Raw genomic sequence first — 22213 nt, 5'->3', positions numbered from 1 at the left:
TACATTTTCCCTCCACTGATGAATCGGTAATCCTCCATGTTGAACAACACTTGAAGGAAGCACTGAGGGTGGCAAATGCAGATAACATCCTGTGGGTGGGGGATTTCAAAGTCCATCAGCAAGAATGGCATAGCGGCAGTGTTACTGATAGAGCTAGTTGAATCCTAAGGGATATAGCTGTCAGACTCTGTCTACAGTAGCTGGTGTGGGAACCAATAACAAGGAAAAAATATACTTAACCTCATCCTTGCCAACCCCCACTGACACTCCATGGCAGTATCTGCATGACTGCTGCACAGTCCTTGTGGGAGACAAAGACTTGCCGACATATTGAGAACCGTGCAAAATGGCACAGACTCCAAAAGGATCGAGCAACTCAAGACTGGATATCAATGAGGTCAATGGACCATCAATGGCAGCAAAATTGTACTCCTGCACATGGTCCAGCATCTCTCACTCTACCATTATCATTGAGCAAGGGAATCAACCCTTGGTCAATGGAGACTGCAGGAGAGCTTGCCAGGACATACTTAAAAGTGAAGTGTCAGCCTGGTGAAGCTACCAAACAGGACGACTTGCATGGCAAACAGTGTAAGCAGCAAATGATGGGCAGAGCCAAGTGATCCCAAAACTAATGGATCAGATTTAAGCTCTGTGGTATTGTCACATCCATTCGTGAATGGTGGTGGACAATTAAACAACTCAGTGGAGGAGGATGCTGCATAACTATCCCCATCTTCAATGATGGAAGAACCCAATGCATCATTGCAAAAGATAAGACTGAAGCATTTGCAGCAATCTTCAGCCAGAATTGCCGAGTAGATGATCCATCTTGGCTCCTCCAGTGGTCCTCATCATGACAGATACCAATCTTCAGCCAATTTCATTCACTCCACGTGATATCAAGGAACAGTTGAAGGCACTGGATACTGCAAAGACTGTGGGCCCTGACAACATTCTGGCAATTGTATTGAAGACTTGTCCTCCAGTACTTTGCCACTTCCCTCGCCAAGCTGTTCCAGTACAGTTCTCTACCGAACAATGTGGAACATTGTCCTGCACATAAAAAGCAGGACAAATCCAAACCAGCCAGTTACTGCCCCCATCAGTCTACTCTCGATCATTAGTAAAGTGATGGAAGGTGTCATTAATAGTGCTATAAAGTACTCAGCAATAACCTGCTCGGTGATTTCCAGTTTAGATTCTGTCAGGGCCACTCAGCTCCTGACCTCATTGCAGCCTTGTTTGGATCACAGACAAACGAGCTGAATTCTAGAGGTGAGCTGAGTGTGTCAGCCCTTGACATCAAGGCTGCAATCGACCCTGAGTATAGCATTAAGGAACCCTAGCAAAAAATGGAATCAGTGGGTAGTGGGGGTCAACTCTTCATTGCCTGGAGTCGCACCTGACAAATGGGAAGATGGTCGTGGTTGTTAGAGGTCAGCCATCTCAGCTCCCAGACATCTGTGCAGGAGTTCCTGAGGGCAGTGTCCTAGGTCCAATCTTCAGCTGCTTCATCAATGACCTTCCCTCCATCATAAGGTCAGAAGTGGAGATGTTTGCCAATGTTCAGCACCATTCGCAACTCCTGGGATACTGAAGCAGTTTGTGTTCAAATGCAACAAGACCTGGATAATATCAATGCTATGGCTGCACGTGGTAAGTAGCTTGCACACCATCCAACTGCCAGGCCACCATCACTGAATTCCCTTGTCAACCTCCTGAATTTACCATTGACCAGAAACTTAACTGAACTACCACATAAACACAGTGGCTACATGAGCAGGTCAGAGGCTAGGAATATTGTGGTGAGTAATTCATCTGACTCTTCAAAGCCTGTCCATCATCTATAAGGTACAAGTGAGGAGTGTGATGGAATATTCCCACTTGCCTGGATGAATACAACTCCAACAACGCTCTAGAAGTTTGACATCATCCAGGTCAAAGTAGCCCACTTCATTGGCACCACATTCATAAACATTCACTCACTCCTCCAGTAATGCTCAGTCACAGTCGTGTGTACGATCTACAACATGCATTGCAGAATTCACTGACGATTCTTAAACTGTACTTTCCAAGTCCATATCCACTTTCATCTACAAAGACAAGGGCAGCAGATACGTGGGAACATCACCACCCTATAAATTCCCCTCCAAGCCACTCACCATCCGGATTTAGAAAAATAACACTGTTTCTTCACTGTTGCTGGGTCAAAATCCTGATTTTCCTCCCTCCGGGCACTGTATCCCTAAGGGAAGGTATAGCGCATGGACTGAGCGGTTCAAGAAGATAGCTCACCATCACCTTCTCAAGCTGAATTCCAAATGAATCACAAGTGCTGGCCAGCCAGTGATGCCCATGTCCCATAAGTATTAAAAATATCTCTTTTCCTTACATATCTATTTTCAAATCAATCTTTTCAGAAATGTTAGTACACACCACCAGGGCAGATGGAACTTGAACCTGGGCCTCTGAGCTCAGAGGTAGATATGTTATAATTGTATCACAAGTACCTGTAGATTATCTCTGTTCTTGCAAACTGGATTGATCTGTTAATTTCTAAAAACTTATCAGACTGTAAATGGTTTGGATGGATAAATACAAATGAGCTGATAGTGACATGATGACACAATACTTTGACTGCCATCTCCAATATATTTCCACAAGATCATACTCTAACTGATGTAAAGATGGCTTTAGCGTTCTGCAGGTATAGAAAAGGCAGCTGAGGAGAAATATCCACAGTGCTGTCATTTGCAGTTATCATATTTTGAATAGAGTTGGGTAGTTTTTATAATCATTTTTGCTATTGTCAATTACGTTTCCCATCTATTGTCAGCCATATACCTCCAGCTAACAATTTTTTCAGACAAGGCACAGTGGGAATTCTCTTCCATCACTGGAATGCTGTGAAATCAAACTGGCAATTACCCCACATCACTATATATAGACAAAATTAAACCTATCTGTACTAATCAGAGGAGCAGTGCTTGCAGGAGCTTTGCTCTATGAAGGAAATCATCACTGAGTTATATCCTTATATATGTCTTGATCTATTGTCACCTGCAGTTGAAGCACACCATTTCTCTGACTAAAGATTGCAACAGCTTTTTTTATGATAACTTTGACCTCTTCAGGATTATTAGCGATCTTTAATGTGTCACGACATGGAGGTAGACAGCTGAACCAAATCAATCTTTCTACCTCTGTATTCACAAAACAGTAAATTCAAACTTCAGAAGACCCTAAACATTTAAAACAATGATTCCTAAGTAGACAAGTTTGAACAACTAGTTCCAGACTTTGATTAATTCCGGATGCTGATTTTGTATCTCCAACTAAAAACTTAATAATTTATTAAATAGACAATAACTTTGGCAGATAAAACGTTAAACAATAAGACAATTGAATTCATGTCCACACTTTAAAACTGAAATATTTGTCCTCATGCCCCATTCACACAAAAGACAGACAGACAAACAAATATGATTAAGGGATAATCAAAAAAAATGACAAAACTGGCCAGATTACAAAATGGTTTCCACAATATATTGTTTCACAGACGTAGATGTAGATTCATTGCTTTGCTGGAAATGTTGATCAGAGTCACCGTTTCAGTTCACTTAAGTACGGGTAGTCATACTTCTAACTCACCTTTCTACTCTGTTGGTTTCCAAAAGCTGGGATGGGAGATTAGGTAGGGAATTTTCAAATCTCCATGCTGTGTCACCAACAGCAAAACATTTCTTGAGAAAACACAGGTCAAAAAACAATTTCAGCTCTAGTCCTGCTCTGATAGACTAATTATCTTTTCATGAGGCCTCAATTATGAATCAGCATTTGCCATCTGCTTGAATGTAGGGTCTATTCTAAACTTGCCTACTCACAGAGTGCTTTAGAGAACACCTCCAGGACACCTGCACCAACCAACCCCACCGCCCTGTGGCCAAACACTTTAACTCCTCCTCCCACTCTGCCAAGGACATGCAGGTCCTGGGCCTCCTCCATCACCAGTCCCTAACCACTCGATGGCTGGAAGAAGAACGCCTCACCTTCTGCCTCGGGACCCTCCAACCCCAGAGCATCAATGTGGACTTCACCAGTTTCCTCATTCCCCTCTCCCCACCTTATCCCAGTTCCAACCTTCCACCCTCCTGACCTTTCCTACCTGTCCATCCTCCTTCCCACCTAACTGCTCCACCCTCCTCTCTGACCTATCACCATTACCCCCACCTCCATTTACCTATCATACGCTCATTTACCTTCCCTCCAGCCCCATTCCCCCACCCATTGATCTCACCACCTCCTCGGCTCACAGCCTCATTCGCTTTTGCCTGAATCATTAACTCTCCTGCTCCTCAGGTGCTGCTTGACCTGCTGCGCTTTTCCAGCACCACATACTCGACTCTATTCCAAACTTGGCAGAACCAATTCCCAGGAACTGACCTCATTAATAGTCATCTTATGCTATCTGTTTAACCTTCCTTCTGGGTTCACCATGTCTGAAGAATCTCGTTTAATTGAGATTCAGTCTGCAATTAATCCCCAGGCCTGGCCTCAAAAACAAAGAAAAGTTTGTTTGGTTTGTTCTTTTCCTTATAACTGCAAGCTGGTCCCAAAGTCCACTAGTCATCTTCAGCTCACAATTCCCAGTTCACAGCTGCAAACCAAAATTGATAAAAGTTATGAAAAATCAAGACAGATTCTAACAAATGAAGTTAAACTGAAACCAAATGGTTTTCTTAGTTCTTGATCAGCCTATCAAGTTGATCTTTTCTTAGCTCACAAGTACTCAATAGGCCCAGAAATGTTATTAGCTGGGTAGATTATATCTGTATGTCAGGAACAAGTGCAAATCTTGACACAGCTTACTTTGCAGGAATTTCCTCAGGCATGGGAAACCTTGCAAACAAATTCCAATATTGACAATAGACAATAGACAATAGATGCAGCAGTAGGCCATTCAGCCCTTCGAGCCTGCACCGCCATTCAATATGATCATGGCTGATCATTCCCAATCAGTATCCTGTTCCAGCCTTATCTCCATAACCCTTGACTCCACTATCTTTAAGAGCTCTATCCAATTCTTTCTTAAATGAATCCAGAGACTGGGCCTCCACTGCCCTCTGGGGCAGAGCATTCCACACAGCCACCACTCTCTGGGTGAAGTAGTTTCTCCTCATCTCTGTCCTAAATGGTCTACCCCGTATTTTTAAGTTGCGTCCTCTGGTTCGGCAGTCCCCCATCAGCGGAAATATGTTTCCTCCTGCCAGAGTGTCCAATCCTTTCATAATCCTATACGTTTCAATCAGATCCCCTCTCGGTCTTCTAAACTCAAGGGTATACAAGCCCAGTCGCTTCAGTCTTTCCATGTAAGGCAATCCTGCCATTCCAGGAATTGACCTCGTGAACCTACGCTGCACTCCCTCAATATCCAGAATGTCTTTCCTCAAATTTGGAGACCAGAACTTTACACAGTACTCCAGGTGTGGTCTCACCAGGGCCCTGTACAGCTGCAGAAGCACCTCTTTGCTTCTATACTCAATTCCTCTTGTTATGAAGGCCAGCATGCTATTAGCCTTCTTCACGACCTGCTGTACCTGCATGCTTGCCTTCATTGACTGGTGGACAAGAACACCCAGATCTCTCTGAACAGCCCCTTTACCTAATTTGATACCATTGAGGTAGTAATCTGCCTTCCTGTTCTTGCCACCAAAGTGGATAACCAGACATTTATCCACATTAAACTGCATCTGCCATGCATCTGCCCACTCACCTAACTTGTCCAGGTCACCCTGTAATCTCCTAACATCCTCATCACATTTCACCCTACCACCCAGCTTTGTATCATCAGCAAATTTGCTAATGTTATTGCTGATACCATCTTCTATATCATTTACATATATTGTAAAAAGCTGTGGTCCCAGCACGGATCCCTGCGGTACCCCACTGGTCACTGCCTGCCATTCCGAAATGGAGCCGTTAATCACTACCCTTTGTTTCCTATTAGCCAACCAATTCTCTATCCAATCTAGTACTTTGCCCCCAATACCGTGTGCCCTAATTTTACTCACTAACCTCTTGTGTGGGACTTTATCAAAAGCTTTCTGAAAGTCCAGGTACACTACATCCACTGGATCTCCCTCGTCCATCTTCCGAGTTACATCCTCAAAAAATTCAAGAAGATTAGTCAAGCATGATTTCCCCTTCATAAATCCATGCTGACTCTGTCCTATCCTGTTACTATTATCCAGATGTGCCGTAATTTCATCCTTTATTATAGACTCCAGCATCTTTCCCACCACTGAAGTCAGACTAACTGGTCTATAATTTCCTGCTTTCTCCTGCCCATCTTTCTTAAAAAGTGGCACAACATTAGCCGCCCTCCAATCCTCAGGAACTGACCCCGATTCTATTGAACTCTGGAAAATAATCACCAGCGCATCCACGATTTCCCGAGCCACCTCCTTCAGTACCCTGGGATGCAGGCCATCAGGTCCCGGAGACTTATCAACCTTCAGACCTAACAGTCTCTCCAACACCAAATCCTGGCAAATATAAATTCCCTTAAGTTCAGGTCCTTCAGCCACTGTTACCTCAGGGAGATTGCTTGTGTCTTCCCCAGTGAACACAGATCTGAAGTACCCATTTAATTCCTCTGCCATTTCTTTGTTCCCAGTAATATATTCCCCTGTTTCTGTCTTCAAGGGCCCAATTTTTGTCCTAACCATTTTTTTGCCTTGGACATACCTGAAAAAGCTTTTACTATCCTCCTTTATATTCTTGGCCAGTTTACCTTCGTACCTCATTTTTTCTCTGCGTATTTCCTTCTTACTAATCCTCTGTTGTTCTTTAAATGCTTCCCAGTCCTCAGTTTTCCCACTTATCTTCGCTAAGTTATACTTTTTCTCTTTTAACTTTATATGTTTCTTTACTTCCCTCGTCAGCCACGGCCGCCCATGTCTCCTCCTGGGATCTTTCTTCCTTTTAGGAATGAACTGATCCTGCAACTTCTGCATTATACACAGAAATATCTGCCATTGTTCCTCCACGGTCTTCCCTGTTAAGGTATTGCACCATTGAACTTTCGCCAGTTGCTCCCTCATAGCTCCATATTTCCCTTTATTCAACTGAAATATTGTCACTTCCGATTGTACCCACTCCCTCTCACATTGCAGATTGAAGCTTATTGTATTATGGTCACTACTTCCCAATGGCTCCTTTACTTCGAGGTCACTGACCAATTCTGGTTCGTTACACAATACCAGATCCAGAATCGCCTTATCCCTGGTCGGCTCCAGCACCAGCTGCTCTAAAAATCTATCTCTGAGGCACTCCACAAAGTCTCTTTCTTGAGGCCTGATACCATCCTGATTCTCCCAGTCTACCTGCATGTTAAAATCCCCCATAACAACTGTAGTAACATCTTTGCGACAAGCCAATTTCAGCTCCTGATTCAACTTACATCCGACATCCAGACTACTGTTTGGGGGCCTGTAGATGACTCCCATGAGGGTCTTTTTACCCTTAGTGTTTCGAAGCTCTATCCACACTGACTCTACATCCCCTGACTCTAGGTCCCCCCGCGCAAGGGACTGAATATCCTCCCTTACCAACAAGGCCACCCCACCCTCTCTGCCTGTCAGTTTGTCCTTACGATAGCACGTGTAGCCTTGAATATTCATTTCCCAGGCCCTATCCCCATGAAGCCACGTCTCAGTTATCCCCACAATATCGTATCTGCCAATTTCCAAAAGAGCCTCAAGCTCATCCACCTTGTGTCTAATGCTTTGTGCATTCATATATAGAATTTTTAATTTGTTACTGCTCTCACCCTTCCCCTCAACCCTTATTTCACTCAACTTTACAGCATGATGCCTTTTCCAGTTTTCTGCCTCCTTGATACAGTTGTCTTTCTTGACTGCTCTTGTTCTAACTGAGTTAGAGTTGAGTTAGATTTGAAGATTTTCAAGAGTTCTGACTCCCTTAAGCTTAATAGTTACTTCAGAAAGTTAAAGGAGTGAACATCTATTCTAATTCCTTAATAACTATTAAATTGAACTGACAATACCGCTCCCCCATTCTTCCCAAAACCTGACCAGCTCAATTTCCAACACACTGCCCCATCGCCTGACCCCAACAGATTTGACACCTTACCTCTTTGGAACTAATGCCCCAGGATCTGGTCTCCTTCCTATTGGAAAAATGTTGTGAAACTTGAAAGGTTTCAGAAAAGATTTACAAGGGTGTTGCCAGGGTTGGAGGATTTGAGCTACAGGGAGAGGATGAACAGGCTGGGGCTGTTTTCTCTGGAGTGTCGGAGGCTGAGGGGTGACATTATAGAAGTTTACAAAATTTTGAGGGGCATGGATAAATCGACAAAGTCTTTTCCTTGGGGCGGGGAGTACAGAACTAGAGGGCATAGCTTTAGGGTGAGAGGGGAAAGACATAAAAGAGATCTAAGGGGCAACATTTTCACGCAGAGGTTGGTACGTGTATGGAATGAACTGCCAGAGGATGTGGTGGAGGCTGGTACAATTGCAACATTTAAGAGGCTTTTAGATGGGTAGATGAATAGGAAGGGTTTGGAGGGATATGGGTTGGGTGCTGGCAGGTGGGACTAGATTGGGTTGGGATATCTTGTCAGCATGGACAGGTTGGTCCGAAGGGTCTGTTTCCCTGCTGTACATCTCTATGACTCTAAGGGCTTATGCCTGAAACATTGACTCTCCTGATCCTCAGATACTGCCTAACTAGCTATGCTTTTACAGCACCACACTATTCAACTCTGATCTCCAGCCTGCAGTCCGCACTTTCTCCAAAGATCCAGCAACCTCCCTGAATTGACCCCTCATCCTACTATTTGAATACATCTGCTTACTTGACAACTTATTCCCCTCACTCACATGCCAACCTGTTGCCCATGTCCACATGCTACATGATTCCCCTCATCCTTTCCCCCCCCCCCCACTGACCATTACCCTTAACCCCCTAACCAAACACCGTTTATCTGACATCCTATTCCCACAAGTTTCCCGCACTGTGAAAGTGTCTGTATGATGTCTCAACTCCTGAATTTATTGCTGAAACAAGAGAGGGTTGTTTCCACCATGATCTGATCCACTGTTGTGTAACAGGACCTTCTGTCCTTGAAACTCAAGGGTGGGACTGATCAAAATATACCTTTGTTTTTGTCCAGTTAGAGGTGGAAATAGAATCCTGTCTATCTAGCCCATAGCGTGATCTGTCCATGTACCTCAAACAAGATTGTAAGGTTCCACATACCTACTGTCCTGCAAAGGGTTTCTATGAGAAGAATTTTGTGAAGCTTAAAAATATTTTGCAGATGTCGGGACTATTTATCCAAATCTCTACAGCTGAAATTTGGTTACTCCTATACCCCATTTTCAAGTAATACCATGGATCACCTGATCATCTGTCATCCATGTTTTTGTTGGCAGAGTTAATATATGTCACAGTGGCTACTTTTGCATGGCCCATTCCAGAAACTCAGTGGGACATGAGGAAAAAGACTTCTTCTCAACTCTTGTTTGTTTAAAGCTTTCAATTATCTATCTATGACCTTCAGTTCTTCATTCATAGTGCAAATTAAATTGCATTAATATAATGTACCCTTAACATTTAAATATGGGAAATACACATCATCTCCAGTAAGTTTTCTTTTGCAAATGAATTGCACACCAAAATATTTTTTCCAATTAAATGTCTTGGAATCATTTGTCCTGTTCTTTAACTGTGCCCTGCTTTTTTGCCAGTCCCATCAGCCACTGGGCTTTGCCGTATTGTCTGTTGGTCATATGTTGCCCCTACCATATGCGTAAATGCTGTGAAAATTGAATACTGAGAAAAGTGATTTTTCTAATATTTCCCTTGCATGATTGTAATGCAGTTTAATGCCATAGAATAATTATCTTTATCTTAGCAGCTTCCTCTGTTCTTCAGGTATCTTTTCAGTCTGACACGTTATTGTTCAACCTCAAACTAATTTTTGTTTGGAGAGCAAGTCACTTGGGTATGAATCTCCTCCTTTTACACACATCAGGTGCATCAAGTATCTTGCAAAGAGAAAAGTGCATCTGGAGAATTTCTATTTAGGTCATAAACATTTCCATTTAGGTCATAAACTTCTCAATATGTCTCCTGGCAATTGAATTGAGGAACCTTAATTAAAAACAGGATGGAGGATCAGACTAATCAGGACAGAAACTATATTGCTCTCATCCTAAGCAAGTCAGTCAGCAATATTCACAGGCTCAATGAGCTTTAATTAAATCAGTAAAAGTTAAGGCCCTGCTGGAGCACCAGCAAGTTCCTTCAGACTGTGTTCTTACTCCAGCTGTGCTAGCCTCGAGTAACTCTGGCATATCCTGCCTCTGAAACTTTTCCTTTGTTGCATGAAGTACAGTGTTATAGCTTTAGCACTTCAACTGGAAATGCAATTAGTATCAACTTGAAATGCGGAAGTGAAAATGCAGATCTTTGGAGATCCAGTGCACCAAGTATATTTCAAACCTTGCGACTTTAGGAAAAAAAACTTTGGTGAGGAACCTTTGGTAACCAGTAGATCCATCAGCTTAATGTCATAACTTGTTTTTCAACTTCGACATGTTTCCATGTCTTTCTATCTAACTGATTAGTTTATGTTTCGAAACTGTTGTTTGAAATTCTGTTGTCATCAGTAATTGTTTTGCCAATTAGCACAAACAGCATAATTCTTTATGTATCTTAGATACTCATCACCAAATATGTCACTCTCAAGTAATGAGACTTGGAATGTCAGTTGATAGGCACCTCTACTTGTTTCTTTTTATTGCATATTCTGCAGTGCAATATTAAGATCTTGAGTGCGCAAATATCATCTTTAATTCTTGTGTAATATCCTGTTTTTAACAGAGTTTTAGCCAAGATTTTATTGTGAAAATAATGGTCACAGTGCTTCCTAATCTTCATGCACAAACCAGATAGTAACTTCCTGGGGACAGAACTTGTGCATTTAAAATTTAATAATCCAGAAATTTTTGTCCAAGTTTATTGGAAGGTGCACATCAACAGCATCTCTCATTCTAGCTTCCCATTTAATTATGTTTAAAGGCATCAAATTCAGGTCCTGACATTGTGGTTGTGGACTAAACTAAACTTAGTACACAACATTGATTTGTCCATCTAGTCTAAAAACATGTAACATTATGGTTACTGCCACACAGTCTTCCTAACACTTAAAATTCATCTTTAGGACAATGTTAATATTATCATTCTGCCTTCTAATTGTGTCTGAAATTTAAAAAAATGTTTTTTATAATCTTGTCTTTTGTTCTCTCAATTCAATCTCTCCTTTTCTAAAGGCATTCTGTATCTGATTTGACACTTATTAAATTATTTCCAGAAAAAATGTCCATATCTGTTAAAGACTTTTGTTAATGAGTTTGGTTCAGGAGGTACACAGTTGTCTGCTCATTCTCCCAAGTTCACGCTACTCAGTGCAGGCTGCCTTGTCATTTGAATGTTCTGTTCACTGCAGCTTGCAACTTGCCAAGCATCATCTGACCCAATGGCTCTGGATAAGTGAAAGTTGAATGAATTGCACATAGCAAAATCCAGCAAAAGCAAATTACTACAGATGCTGGAAATCTGAGATACAAATAGAAATTGCAGCAAATACTCAATAAAGCAGAAAGTATATGTAGAGAGAAAAAGAACTGTCACTTTTTATTTTCACTGATGTTTCCTGACCTGAATGTTTTCAACATTTTCTATTTATTTTTCCAAATGTTTGATTATGCAGTCAAATCTGGGTAAGTGTTTCTTCTAACAGAGACCGTACTATGATTTTGGAAATGTAAAGCTCATTTCGTCTCTCACAGTGTGAGATTGCCTTTTTTATCGCAATTCATAATTCGAAGTGCAACCTGAGGTCTGAGCATTTGGGATGTAGGTAACTGCTCCCTTTTCTGATTAACTTTTTGTTGTACCTGTATGAGGGGCACTACAAAAATGGAATGGCACTTACCTGGGTTTAGAATCTCCATGGTTGTGCTGTCTTCGTTCCAGCAGTGACAACATTTCAGGAAGGAGAAAGTGAGGACTGCAGATGCTGGAGATCAGAGTTGAGAGTGTGGTGCTGGAAAAGCACAGCAGGTCAGGCAGCATTCGAAGAGCAGGAGAATCGACGTTTCGGGCAGGAGCCCTTCATCAGGATATTTTGGGAAACTGTACATCAGTTGTCACAAGGAGTGGCAGAATTAGCAGTGCCATCTCTTGATCCTGTACCTGGTGTCGTTTGAGGTTATTGACGACCACGATCAGCGAGAACATGTACCTTCTGGAATTGCTAATGTCTTTTATGATAATAAGGGCGCTGGTGTTTAGTGATAATGTCACTGAACATGTAATCAAGAACTCATGGAGCGTCAGAGGCCAAAGGGTGACCTGAGAGAGGTTTATAAAATCATGAGGGGCATGGTTAGGATAAATAGACAAGGTCTTTTTCCAGGGGTGGGGGAGTCCAGAACTAGAGAGCATAGCCTCAGGGTGAGAGGGGAAAGATATAAAATGAACCTAAGGGGAAACCTTTTCACACAGAGGGTGGTAAGTGCATAGAATGCACTGTCAGTGGGAGTACAATTGCAACATTTAAAAGGTATCTGGATGGGTATATGAATAGGAAGGGTTTGGAGTGATATGGGCCGGGTGCTGGTCGGTGGGACTAGATTGGTTTGGGATATCTGTTCGGCATAGACGGGTTGGACCGAAGGGTCTGTTTCTATGCTGTCGATCTCTATGATTCTATGATTGTAATTGGGCATTGGTTCAAACCATTGGTGTAAAAGCCCATCTTGTTTGCTAATGAGCTTGAGGGAAGGAAATGTGATGTTCTTATCCAGTCTGTCTATATGTGACACCAGAGCCATAGCAATGTAATTGACTGTTAACTGCACTTGTATCCAAATGCTCAAAAGTCTAAAGAGAGGAATGGACCAGATGGACTACCTGACACTGGAAACAATAAGACCCCATCCCTCTTGACCCTGCAAATTCTACCTTCGCAACACCTGAGGGGTTGTGCCAAAATTGATATATGTCCTGTACAGTGGGCAAGTAATAGTTATTTACATGGAATCACACCTGACAGAACATTTACCAAATACCACAGTCACTATCTCTAGGTTTGGCCTGGCCCACTGGCAGTTTTGAAGGCCACATTTGCTCGATTGTGCAACCAACAAAAGGGAAATATCTACCTGACTTTGTCCTCACCAATCTATGTATCAGAGATTTCTAAATGAATGGCAGTATTGGAATGAATGACCACTGCATAATCTTTGCTCGGACAAAATTCTGACTTTATGTTGAGGGTGCCATCCATCATGTAGCATGGCACTACCACAGTACTGAATTGGACACAATGTAGGAGGACATGTTTGGAGTAGTGCCAGGCATACATAAGTATGAGTTGTCAACTTGGTGAAGCTACAATACAGGATTACTTGCAAGCTAAGCAGCAAGTGGTAGACAGATCTAAGCTCTTACTACATCAAGTCATAATGGTAAAGTCCATCACATCACTGTAGAGGGCACAGGTGAAGTATTTGAACCATTTTTGGCCAGGAGTACCAAGTGGCTGGTCCATCTCTGTATTCTCCTTAGCTGTCCAGCATCACAGTTACTCATCTTCAACCAATTGAATTCACTCCATGCATTATCAGGGAATGGTTGAAGGAATTAGATACTGTAAGATCTATAGGTCCTGTTAACATTCTGGCAATAATACTGAAGATTTATTTTCCAGAAGTATCCCTGTCCCAGCCAAGTGGTTCCAATATAACTACAACACTGACACATTCACCTAATAATGTGGAAAAGTGCCGAACATTATCAACCTATTCGCAATCATTGGTGAAGGAAAAGCACAGCATCTGAGCAGCAGAGGAACGGATGTTTCGGGCGGAAGCCCTTGAGCAGGAATTCCTGATTTAAGGCTTATCCCCAAAATGTCGATTTTCCTACTCTTTGGATGCTGTGCTTTTCCAGCACCACACTCTCGACTCTGATCTCCTGCATCTGTAGTCCTCATTTTCTCCTACAATCATTGGTGAAGGCACACAACTGAAGACTTTGCTATTGGTTCAAAAATGTTAATGCTATATTAATGGCCATGGGAATACAAATACATATACAAAAGGGAACAGTCCTGTCAGGTGCAGTAGGCCAGACACTATAACAGGTGTCAGTATGTGAGATGGTTGCCACATTTTGGCGAAGAGTGACAGATGTGGATAGAGGACCTCAAAAAGAAAGGTTAAGGAGCTGCAGTCCAGTGACTATTTGATACAGCTGTACAGCTGGAGGAGCTGCCGTACGAAACTGCAGGAATCTCATCTCACTCTACTTCCATTGTCCACCACTACTTGATCAGAGTGAACACAATGAGGAACAAAGATGAGTTGCACACTTCTCTATCAGGGTCAAAATCAAAGTTAGCAACTTTGAAGCCAGACATTTGCCTGACTTCTAAAATTGAAGAGAATGCGTTGTGGAAGAATAGCAAAACCTCCAGCTTGCCTGATTTTGTAAAGTTCAAGATTGGGCAGTAAAGGAGTTGCCAATATGCGGTAGTGCTAAGTGTATATTTTAATTCTTTCATGGGATTGGGTATCACTTGAAAGACCAGCATTTCTAACCCATCGTCAATTGCCCTTGAACTGAGTGGTTTGTTAGGTCAGTTCAGAGGGCAGTGACAAGTTACCCACATTACAGTGGGTATGGAGTCCCATGCAGGCTAGATCAGGTGGAAGTCAGCATGTTTCCTTCACTAAAGGACATTGGTAAAACAGATGTGTTTTTTAAAATGAAATGCAATGATAGTTTGATGGTCACGATTGCTGAGGCTAGCTTTCAATTCCAGATTTGATGAATTGAATTTAAATTCTCCCAGCTGCCATAGTCTGATTTGAACCCCTGATTCTAGATTGTCAACCATGTCTTCCTGGATTCTCAGTCTAGTGACAATGTCACTATGCCATCATCTACATGATATATTAATGTGCACAATAAGAAAAGAGAGGATATTGCATAAGGGTCTGAAAACCCTTGATGCTGAGAAGACCCTTTAATAGTATCTACTGTGATGGAGTTGCATGAACTTTGTGGAAGAAGAGCATATGATCTTGAAGACCTGCCAATCAGACCCACCTCAATATCTTTGTAATGATGTCTATCACATCACTGTAAATTTGATCTCATTGCCACCATCAGTAAACTATGTCTTGCTTACAGAGAAGAGCCTCCTCTTGTTAGACTACAAGTGATTTTCCTGTATCGCACTAGGCCATGCAGGCCCTGTACATCCTTATACTGAAAGAAGATGGTAGTAACAAATCTATCTCAGTGGTACAGCAAGTTCACACAACATAATGAGCAATGGATTGGTTCGTATAACAAGACTCTGTTGTCATCGTGAAGCAAACAAAGATTCTGCCAGTTCATGTTTGCTCCTTGTTCCTTTGTATGGTTGAGGAACTTTCTCTTACCACAAAATTTTAGGATTGAACAGAGCTGCTGACTGTACAATCCCTGCCCATTTGGAGAGATTTTGGAAGGCCTTCATGTAAGTTTGACATTCTGCAAGAAATCTTTTCATGTGGAGATCTTGATTGTGTCTTCATAGGCTGTTGAGCCACTGACTGTGTTATTTTTTAATCCCTGTTCCCTCTTCCTTTGGTTTTCACATGCACTGTGCAGTCCACTCCACATCTACCATATCCCCCCAAATGACTTAGTCTGGGCTCATTAAACTGATAGGGAATGACAACATGAACACACTTTTATTGGTTGCTCACTCTATTAAGGATCTTAGATGTTATATTGGATCTTGATACTCCTGCTTTCCTGTTTCAAAATTCCTTGGAGAGAAAAATGTGAAGTATTGTTCCATCACTATTCTATATATATATAAAAGTTGACTTAATTTCAGCCCACCTGTAACTATGTATGTATCAGCAAAATTTTGATTGTCTTGTGATTTTCCTACTGGTAAAACTCTGTCTCCCCTGCCTGTAAAAGAATCATTTTCAACAGGTTTAAACAATCAAACTTCCAGACATTACAATTATAATTCAGTCTTACTGATACTATTTATGTCACCACAATGTTGCATGATGTGACACTGTCCGAAAGTAACAGGAAATCTGTCAATGTTATTTGATCTTCGTTGAAATGGCTGTATACCGCTAGAAATGACCTCTGTTTCAAGGTTACAGTGGAGATCAAAACCAAGTCCTAGATCTGCTCTTGGTCACTGTTCAGTAACCTTTTAGAAACATTAGTTTAATCTATGTCATAACATATCCAAACAGGTTGATTAAAATAACTGACCATGCTAACTGAGATTTCGAGTGATGCAATGGCATTGTCTCTACCTTCGGGTCAAGTCCCAACTGCTCCAGAGGTGTGTCATAGCACGTCTGAAGAGGTTGATTTAAAATATCTACACTATTGTAAGCCAATGGGAGAGACAAACTTGCAATGACAGTAACTAACATGCATATGATGAAATTTAACTTAATCGAAAGCTCATGAACAGCTTAGTATCTTTAGTTGTGCATGCTGTGTGTGCAATTCATTTTTTTTGTTTATTAAATCATTAATTTCAATAACCATTTTTGTGCACTATGGTTTTTTTTCTATTATCTCATGTTTTTCATTTCTTGTTTACATTGTTTTGTTTGTTCCAGTTGTACTGACCAATCAAACAGAGTCATCTGTCAGTAACAATAATTTGGCTGCTGGTGAGTTTTAATCTGTGATGACTGATGTTCATGTAAGCAAGAGTGAGAGTAACTGCATACTAACAACTGTTTATGCTTCAAGCACAGATATAGCAATTGATACATACCACTGACATAATTTCTGTGCATTTTCGGCTTTTCTTTGTCTATCCTTGCAGTTTATACGATGATGTACTGGTTAATAATGGCTCTTTCCTCCAGCCTTGGCATTTTTTTACTTTACCAACGTACTCAGAAAATGGACGAATGGCATCTAGTATTTTTAGTTAACAAACTTAGTGTTTAGAACGTACTTAGCACGCTGACTCCTTCTTTGCTGATTGGAAACAAAAACTAGGAGTCTCAGCAACATTCTCAAGACACTGCTCACACCGTGGTATTTCTCTGATTCCTGGATTGTCAGCTCTTCAATCTCATCTACAAATGGACAGTTTTCAATGCACTTAGCGAAAAAAAAGAGCGGTTTCATAACTTGGTAGAGAAACAATTGAAGATACTTGTGACTTGTTGGTTGAAGTGAATTAGTTACCAAGCTAGACTAACCCAGGTCAATACATTGTTTTTACAACATGTTTTCAATTCTTCATTATTTGATTTTTTTTTTACGATTGAGACCTTAGCTGAGAATAATATTCATACTTATTGGAAATTATCAGAATAAGAGCTTGTCTGTCTCATCACACTATCATTAGACAACTTCAAATAGTATGTTTATAATACTCATTGTCATTGATCGGTGGGACATCACCTCGGTAAAAGGCATCACTTTTGAAATATCACTACATTTAAGTGATGGACTTAGGCATGAAATATCTTAGAACATAATTACCTTTAGGCTGATAATACATAAAGCTTCTTAACTGATAGGAATACACGAATTGAATGCGATCATTAAAAACATCAATACAAATACTAGTGTTTCTCCGACCCATGTTGAAATACTAAGTTATGTATCTGATTCCTGGAGTTGACAATTTTTTAAAGTATGTCACATGCTTTTGGTTTAATATTCTGCTTACCTGAGGGAATGCTTTCAACTGAATTAGAAATATCACTATGCGTGTATGCAGGCTGCTTTCTTATGTTTGTGCCAAGCCCTTCTCCCAGAAATCTACATTTACCAAGATCTTATGTAAGGGACAGGAAGAAGAAGAACCTTATTGCATATATGTTGTCATTATTGCATTCTCTTTGAATTGCACATCAAAGAACTAGTTTGCTTCTCATGTAAATGAGTTTTTAATATGACAATAGAATAGCAAGGCATTTGTGCAATATGGTGTAATATTACAATTTGATTTTGAGTCAAGATATATAAAATGGAAATATTGGTTCACCTTAATTGACTGTCACTGTAATTTTAATAACCTAATATTTCTGTTTTTTTTCAAACTACAATATTCAAGATCTTCAGAAATGATTTTATAATACATAAAACATCATCAAATCAGCATAGCCTCACAAGTAATCAGTTAAATAATTATGCTAACATATATGCAAGCATAATGATGCTCAGCAGACCTGCTGTTCACATTCACCACTCTCTAAATTACAACATAAATATTCAAGTGAAAGGCAAAGTCAATTTGCAGGAATACTCTAGTTTCCAGTCAATTGATATTCTCATTAATAATTGTCTCGTGCAAAAATTAGAAATAACACAGTTTTTTTTTTAAAATCCACACAACAGCTACAAATTGCAATGGAGTATCAAATAAATCTCCCAAGACAGTGTCATTGTGAAATGATAACACTGCCTGTAGATGTTAATGGTGAGCCACACACTGGTTATTTTGCTTGCTGTTGTACACTATTTCCAGCGTGAGTATTGCACACTGATGTCATTTTTGTTTGGTGTATTTTCTCTTCATTTTAATCAATGATCTACCATTACCCACAAAACAAAATGCACAGAAACACAACTTTAATATTACTGAAAAGAGTGATATGTTGCCAAAGTGTTTTATCTTGCATTGATCAGGGCAAATCCAAGAATGGAAAGTTTCAAACTATCACCACAATTTACAATACAAGATGAAAAGATGCTGATTCATTGAGAATTGGCTGATTGGCTGAGACATTGCTGTAGAGAAGGTAACAAAGGCTCCCAGAGCTTCTGGATAGTCCAAAAAGCTGGAAAGTTTAAACATATTATTTTTATTTGAGTGGGTTCCTCACTGTGAATTTATAGCTTTTCTATCAATCTATTTCATAATTTCAACTGATTATCATTTGCACCCCTTTCATTTATTCTGCTCTGAAGCATGTTGATTTATTTTGGATGAAAGTACTTGACAAAGACTGTCACAGAGTTTGAATTGTAGTAACATTCACAAAATGTTACTACAACAGTGTGCTCCAAAACAGAAAGATAATATGCACAATATTTTCACTTCTGTAAGAACACCCGACGGCAAGCTCAGAAGTGTGAGGGCAGTATTTTCAATGGCTGTAAAGTTGACACTGGCCATGGTTTTCTTTTGCATCTGGCTCCTTGCCTTACTAAAGCTGGGGACATATGTAATGTCTCCAAGTTTATTGTTTACTTTTTGCAAAGATAGTCACTTGAGGCTGATTATTTGTTGAAAGTTGCATTGCATTCTTTGCTGCCAAAGAAAGGCATGGTACAGATGTGTTTAGGCATTAAATATGGGTTTACTTGTGATGGAATTGATTCCAACTTGGTAGCACCTTATTTATAGTACCTAACTTTGTCCAGTGGAACTTCGGCTTTATATGTTTTACCTGAGTATATAATAGTGCGAAAGGTAGGTGTTTTATATGTATAATGCCAGTGTACTGCAGTGATTATGTTTGTAAACATCTGGTACATGTCCCTAATACAACAACATCTATATCACACACTGTTTGATTGGAAAGCCAAAGATTGTCAAATAAAAGTATGAAACTATTTAACTTTCAAGCAAAGTGCTGGAACAATCCAATAGTGTAGAAATTCAGTTAAGAGCTAACTCAATTTTGACTTTACAGGCTCCGATTGATTTAATTTCCATTTCTGTTCTGCTGAAATTCTCAGTCAAGCATTAACCAAATTAACAAAATAGCTTGCTTTCTCTTTTTCCATTCTTTGACTTTTGTTTCATTTAGTTGAGCTCCTTATCAAAGTTTAACAATGTTTTCAATAAAAAATCAACATTTATCCGTTCACCTAACATCAAATTCAAATTGAATTCCTTTACCTTTGCAGCAAATTCAATAAAAGATCGACCACCAAGATTTCTAACACCTTCCGGCAGCAGCTCAAAGATTACTGCCTTGCGAGGTGAAACTCTTCAGCTGGAATGTATTGCTGAAGGCTTGTAAGTATCAAAGAGATAACAATTAATGAGCCACTTTGACAATATGAAACCAAAATAGATATTTTCGTCTCCCAAAATATAATTCTCAGTGGACATATGACACAGACTGACAAAACTCCTACTGTGCAGAAAGAGGCCATTTGGCCCATCATGTCTGCACTAACCCTTGAAGAGTATTTCGCTCAGCCCTCTTGCTGCATTTCCCATTGCTAATCCATCCAGCCTGCACGTTACAGATAATTTAGCATGGTCAATCAACCTAACATGTACATCTTTGGGCTGTGGTAAGAAACCGGAGCACCTGAACGAAGCCCACACAAATGCAGGGAGAACATGCAAACTCCACAGACAGTCACCCAAGGTTGGAATTGAACCTGGGCCTCTGGCGCTTTGAGGCAGCAGTGCTAACAACTGAGCCACCGTACCATTCAGTTGGCACAGTTGTTGTTCACTGTTGTTGTTATTAGCATGTAAATATATTTCTGAGTCTGTATTCTGGTATCTTCAACTATAATTCTAATGCACAAAAAATTATAATTAAGGGAGTTTTCAGTCACAGTGGTAGTGTCCCTGCCTCTGAGGCAGAAGCTCACATTCTCCCTGCCATGTAAGTGTGTCATAGCATGTCCAACCAGGTTGATGAAAGCTAAGTTTAAAAATCAGTGATCAGTACTTGTTATATTGTTAATGTAACCATATATATCGTGACTCATTTGGGCCAAGGAAGTCTGGTCAGCTTATTTCAGAAACAACTACTGTCCTCTTCACAGCCCCACACCCCAAATCACCTGGACTAAGATTGATGGCGACATGCCAAAACGAAAAGCAACTGAAGAGAACTTCAACAAGACTTTGAAAATAATTAATGTCACAGAACTTGATGATGGAAAATATGAATGCAAAGCTGAAAATGCATTTGGAGTAGTCAAATATGCCTTCTCTGTTACAGTAGAAGGTAATGGATTAAGTTTTCCCTTTATATTTCTACCTTACCATCTTAACTTTAATAGAAAAAATGCTTTTGAACAGTACATTAATTGAAGTTAATTAGATTTGAGTTATGACCCACAGAATTTTTTTCTTTCAAGGGATTTGTATTACTTTAATGTGTATGTCAGCCATTGCTCAGTTGGTAGGACTCTTTGATGTGATAGCTGGTGATCTGCTCCCACAACATTACTGCAAGATATGGGTTACGTAGTACTGAAGAACTCAGTGAGGTTTGTTACAAGTCAAAGTATTTACTTACATACACAACAATCACAGGCACTTGCCTGTCTTGGCCAGGCAATTCAGATGTACTGTATCAAACTTCCCTCGGTGTGTCATGCTGCAAGAGGACAAAACTCAGGAAGATGGAGATTGACAGCTATACACTGCCATAAGCCGTGATATGACAGTGATACCATCTGCACATAACTTAAAAAGTGTAACTCTTGATCCTGAGTTGCAGGGTTTGAGCTTCAAGTCCTGCTATAAGATTTGAGCATAAAATGTCCACATTGATAATCCATTGCAAGACTGAAAGACGAGTGTGTACTATTGAATTGTGTCATCTGCTCAGATGGGTGTAAAAGATTCTGCTTTACTGTTTGAAGTGTTAAGACTACACCCCAGTGACCAGGCCAACATTTTCCCCTTAATCAGCATCTTATTACTATTTGTGGAACAATATATCATATTAACTTGAGACAAGCAAATAATTTGCTAAAAGCAATATCAAAGGAAAATTTAAAATTAAATGCAAGGTTTATTCAATCCTTTTTACCTGACCCTTCAGAGAGATTGTCCTGATGGGAGGTTTTCAACATTTTGGCAATCAACTTCAAGTGCCACAAGTTGAACATGAGACAAATTTGAAGATTACAGGGTAACAGACTGAGTTTGCTGAATGAGCTATTGGTTTGAGGGCTGCAGCAAGGAGTGGAACATGACCAGATTGGTATATTGTGTCAGAAGGAACATTTTTATGTGCAGTGATAGTTTTCAAAATTCTTGTCTTTCCTTATTTTAAGATATACAGCCCCATCTAGTGGGAAACTTTGAGAATGGTTTGGTAAAGCTATTTCAAGTTAATACCAAACGAAT

At 40.4% G+C, this 22213-nt stretch overlaps 1 protein-coding gene across 12 annotated transcripts in view; it reads left to right on the top strand.

Moving 5' to 3' along the window:
* chl1b (cell adhesion molecule L1-like b) overlaps positions 1 to 22213 on the top strand; it is an 885223-nt gene that overhangs the window by 409369 nt on the left and 453641 nt on the right. For 11 of the 12 annotated variants that reach the window (XM_072582623.1, XM_072582619.1, XM_072582621.1 and 8 more), the window contains 3 exons: positions 16752 to 16805; positions 20014 to 20125; positions 20896 to 21080. In XM_072582623.1, coding sequence (XP_072438724.1) covers positions 16752 to 16805; positions 20014 to 20125; positions 20896 to 21080 — 351 coding nt within the window. The remainder of the gene's footprint in view (positions 1 to 16751; positions 16806 to 20013; positions 20126 to 20895; positions 21081 to 22213) is intronic. The other variant, XM_072582620.1, reaches the window with a different exon arrangement.

Source organism: Chiloscyllium punctatum, chromosome 12 (assembly GCF_047496795.1).
Source record: "Chiloscyllium punctatum isolate Juve2018m chromosome 12, sChiPun1.3, whole genome shotgun sequence".
Classification (NCBI taxonomy): Eukaryota; Metazoa; Chordata; class Chondrichthyes; order Orectolobiformes; family Hemiscylliidae; genus Chiloscyllium; species Chiloscyllium punctatum.
Note: the sequence above shows the minus strand (reverse complement) of the source record. Positions and strands in the feature narration are given on the sequence as shown.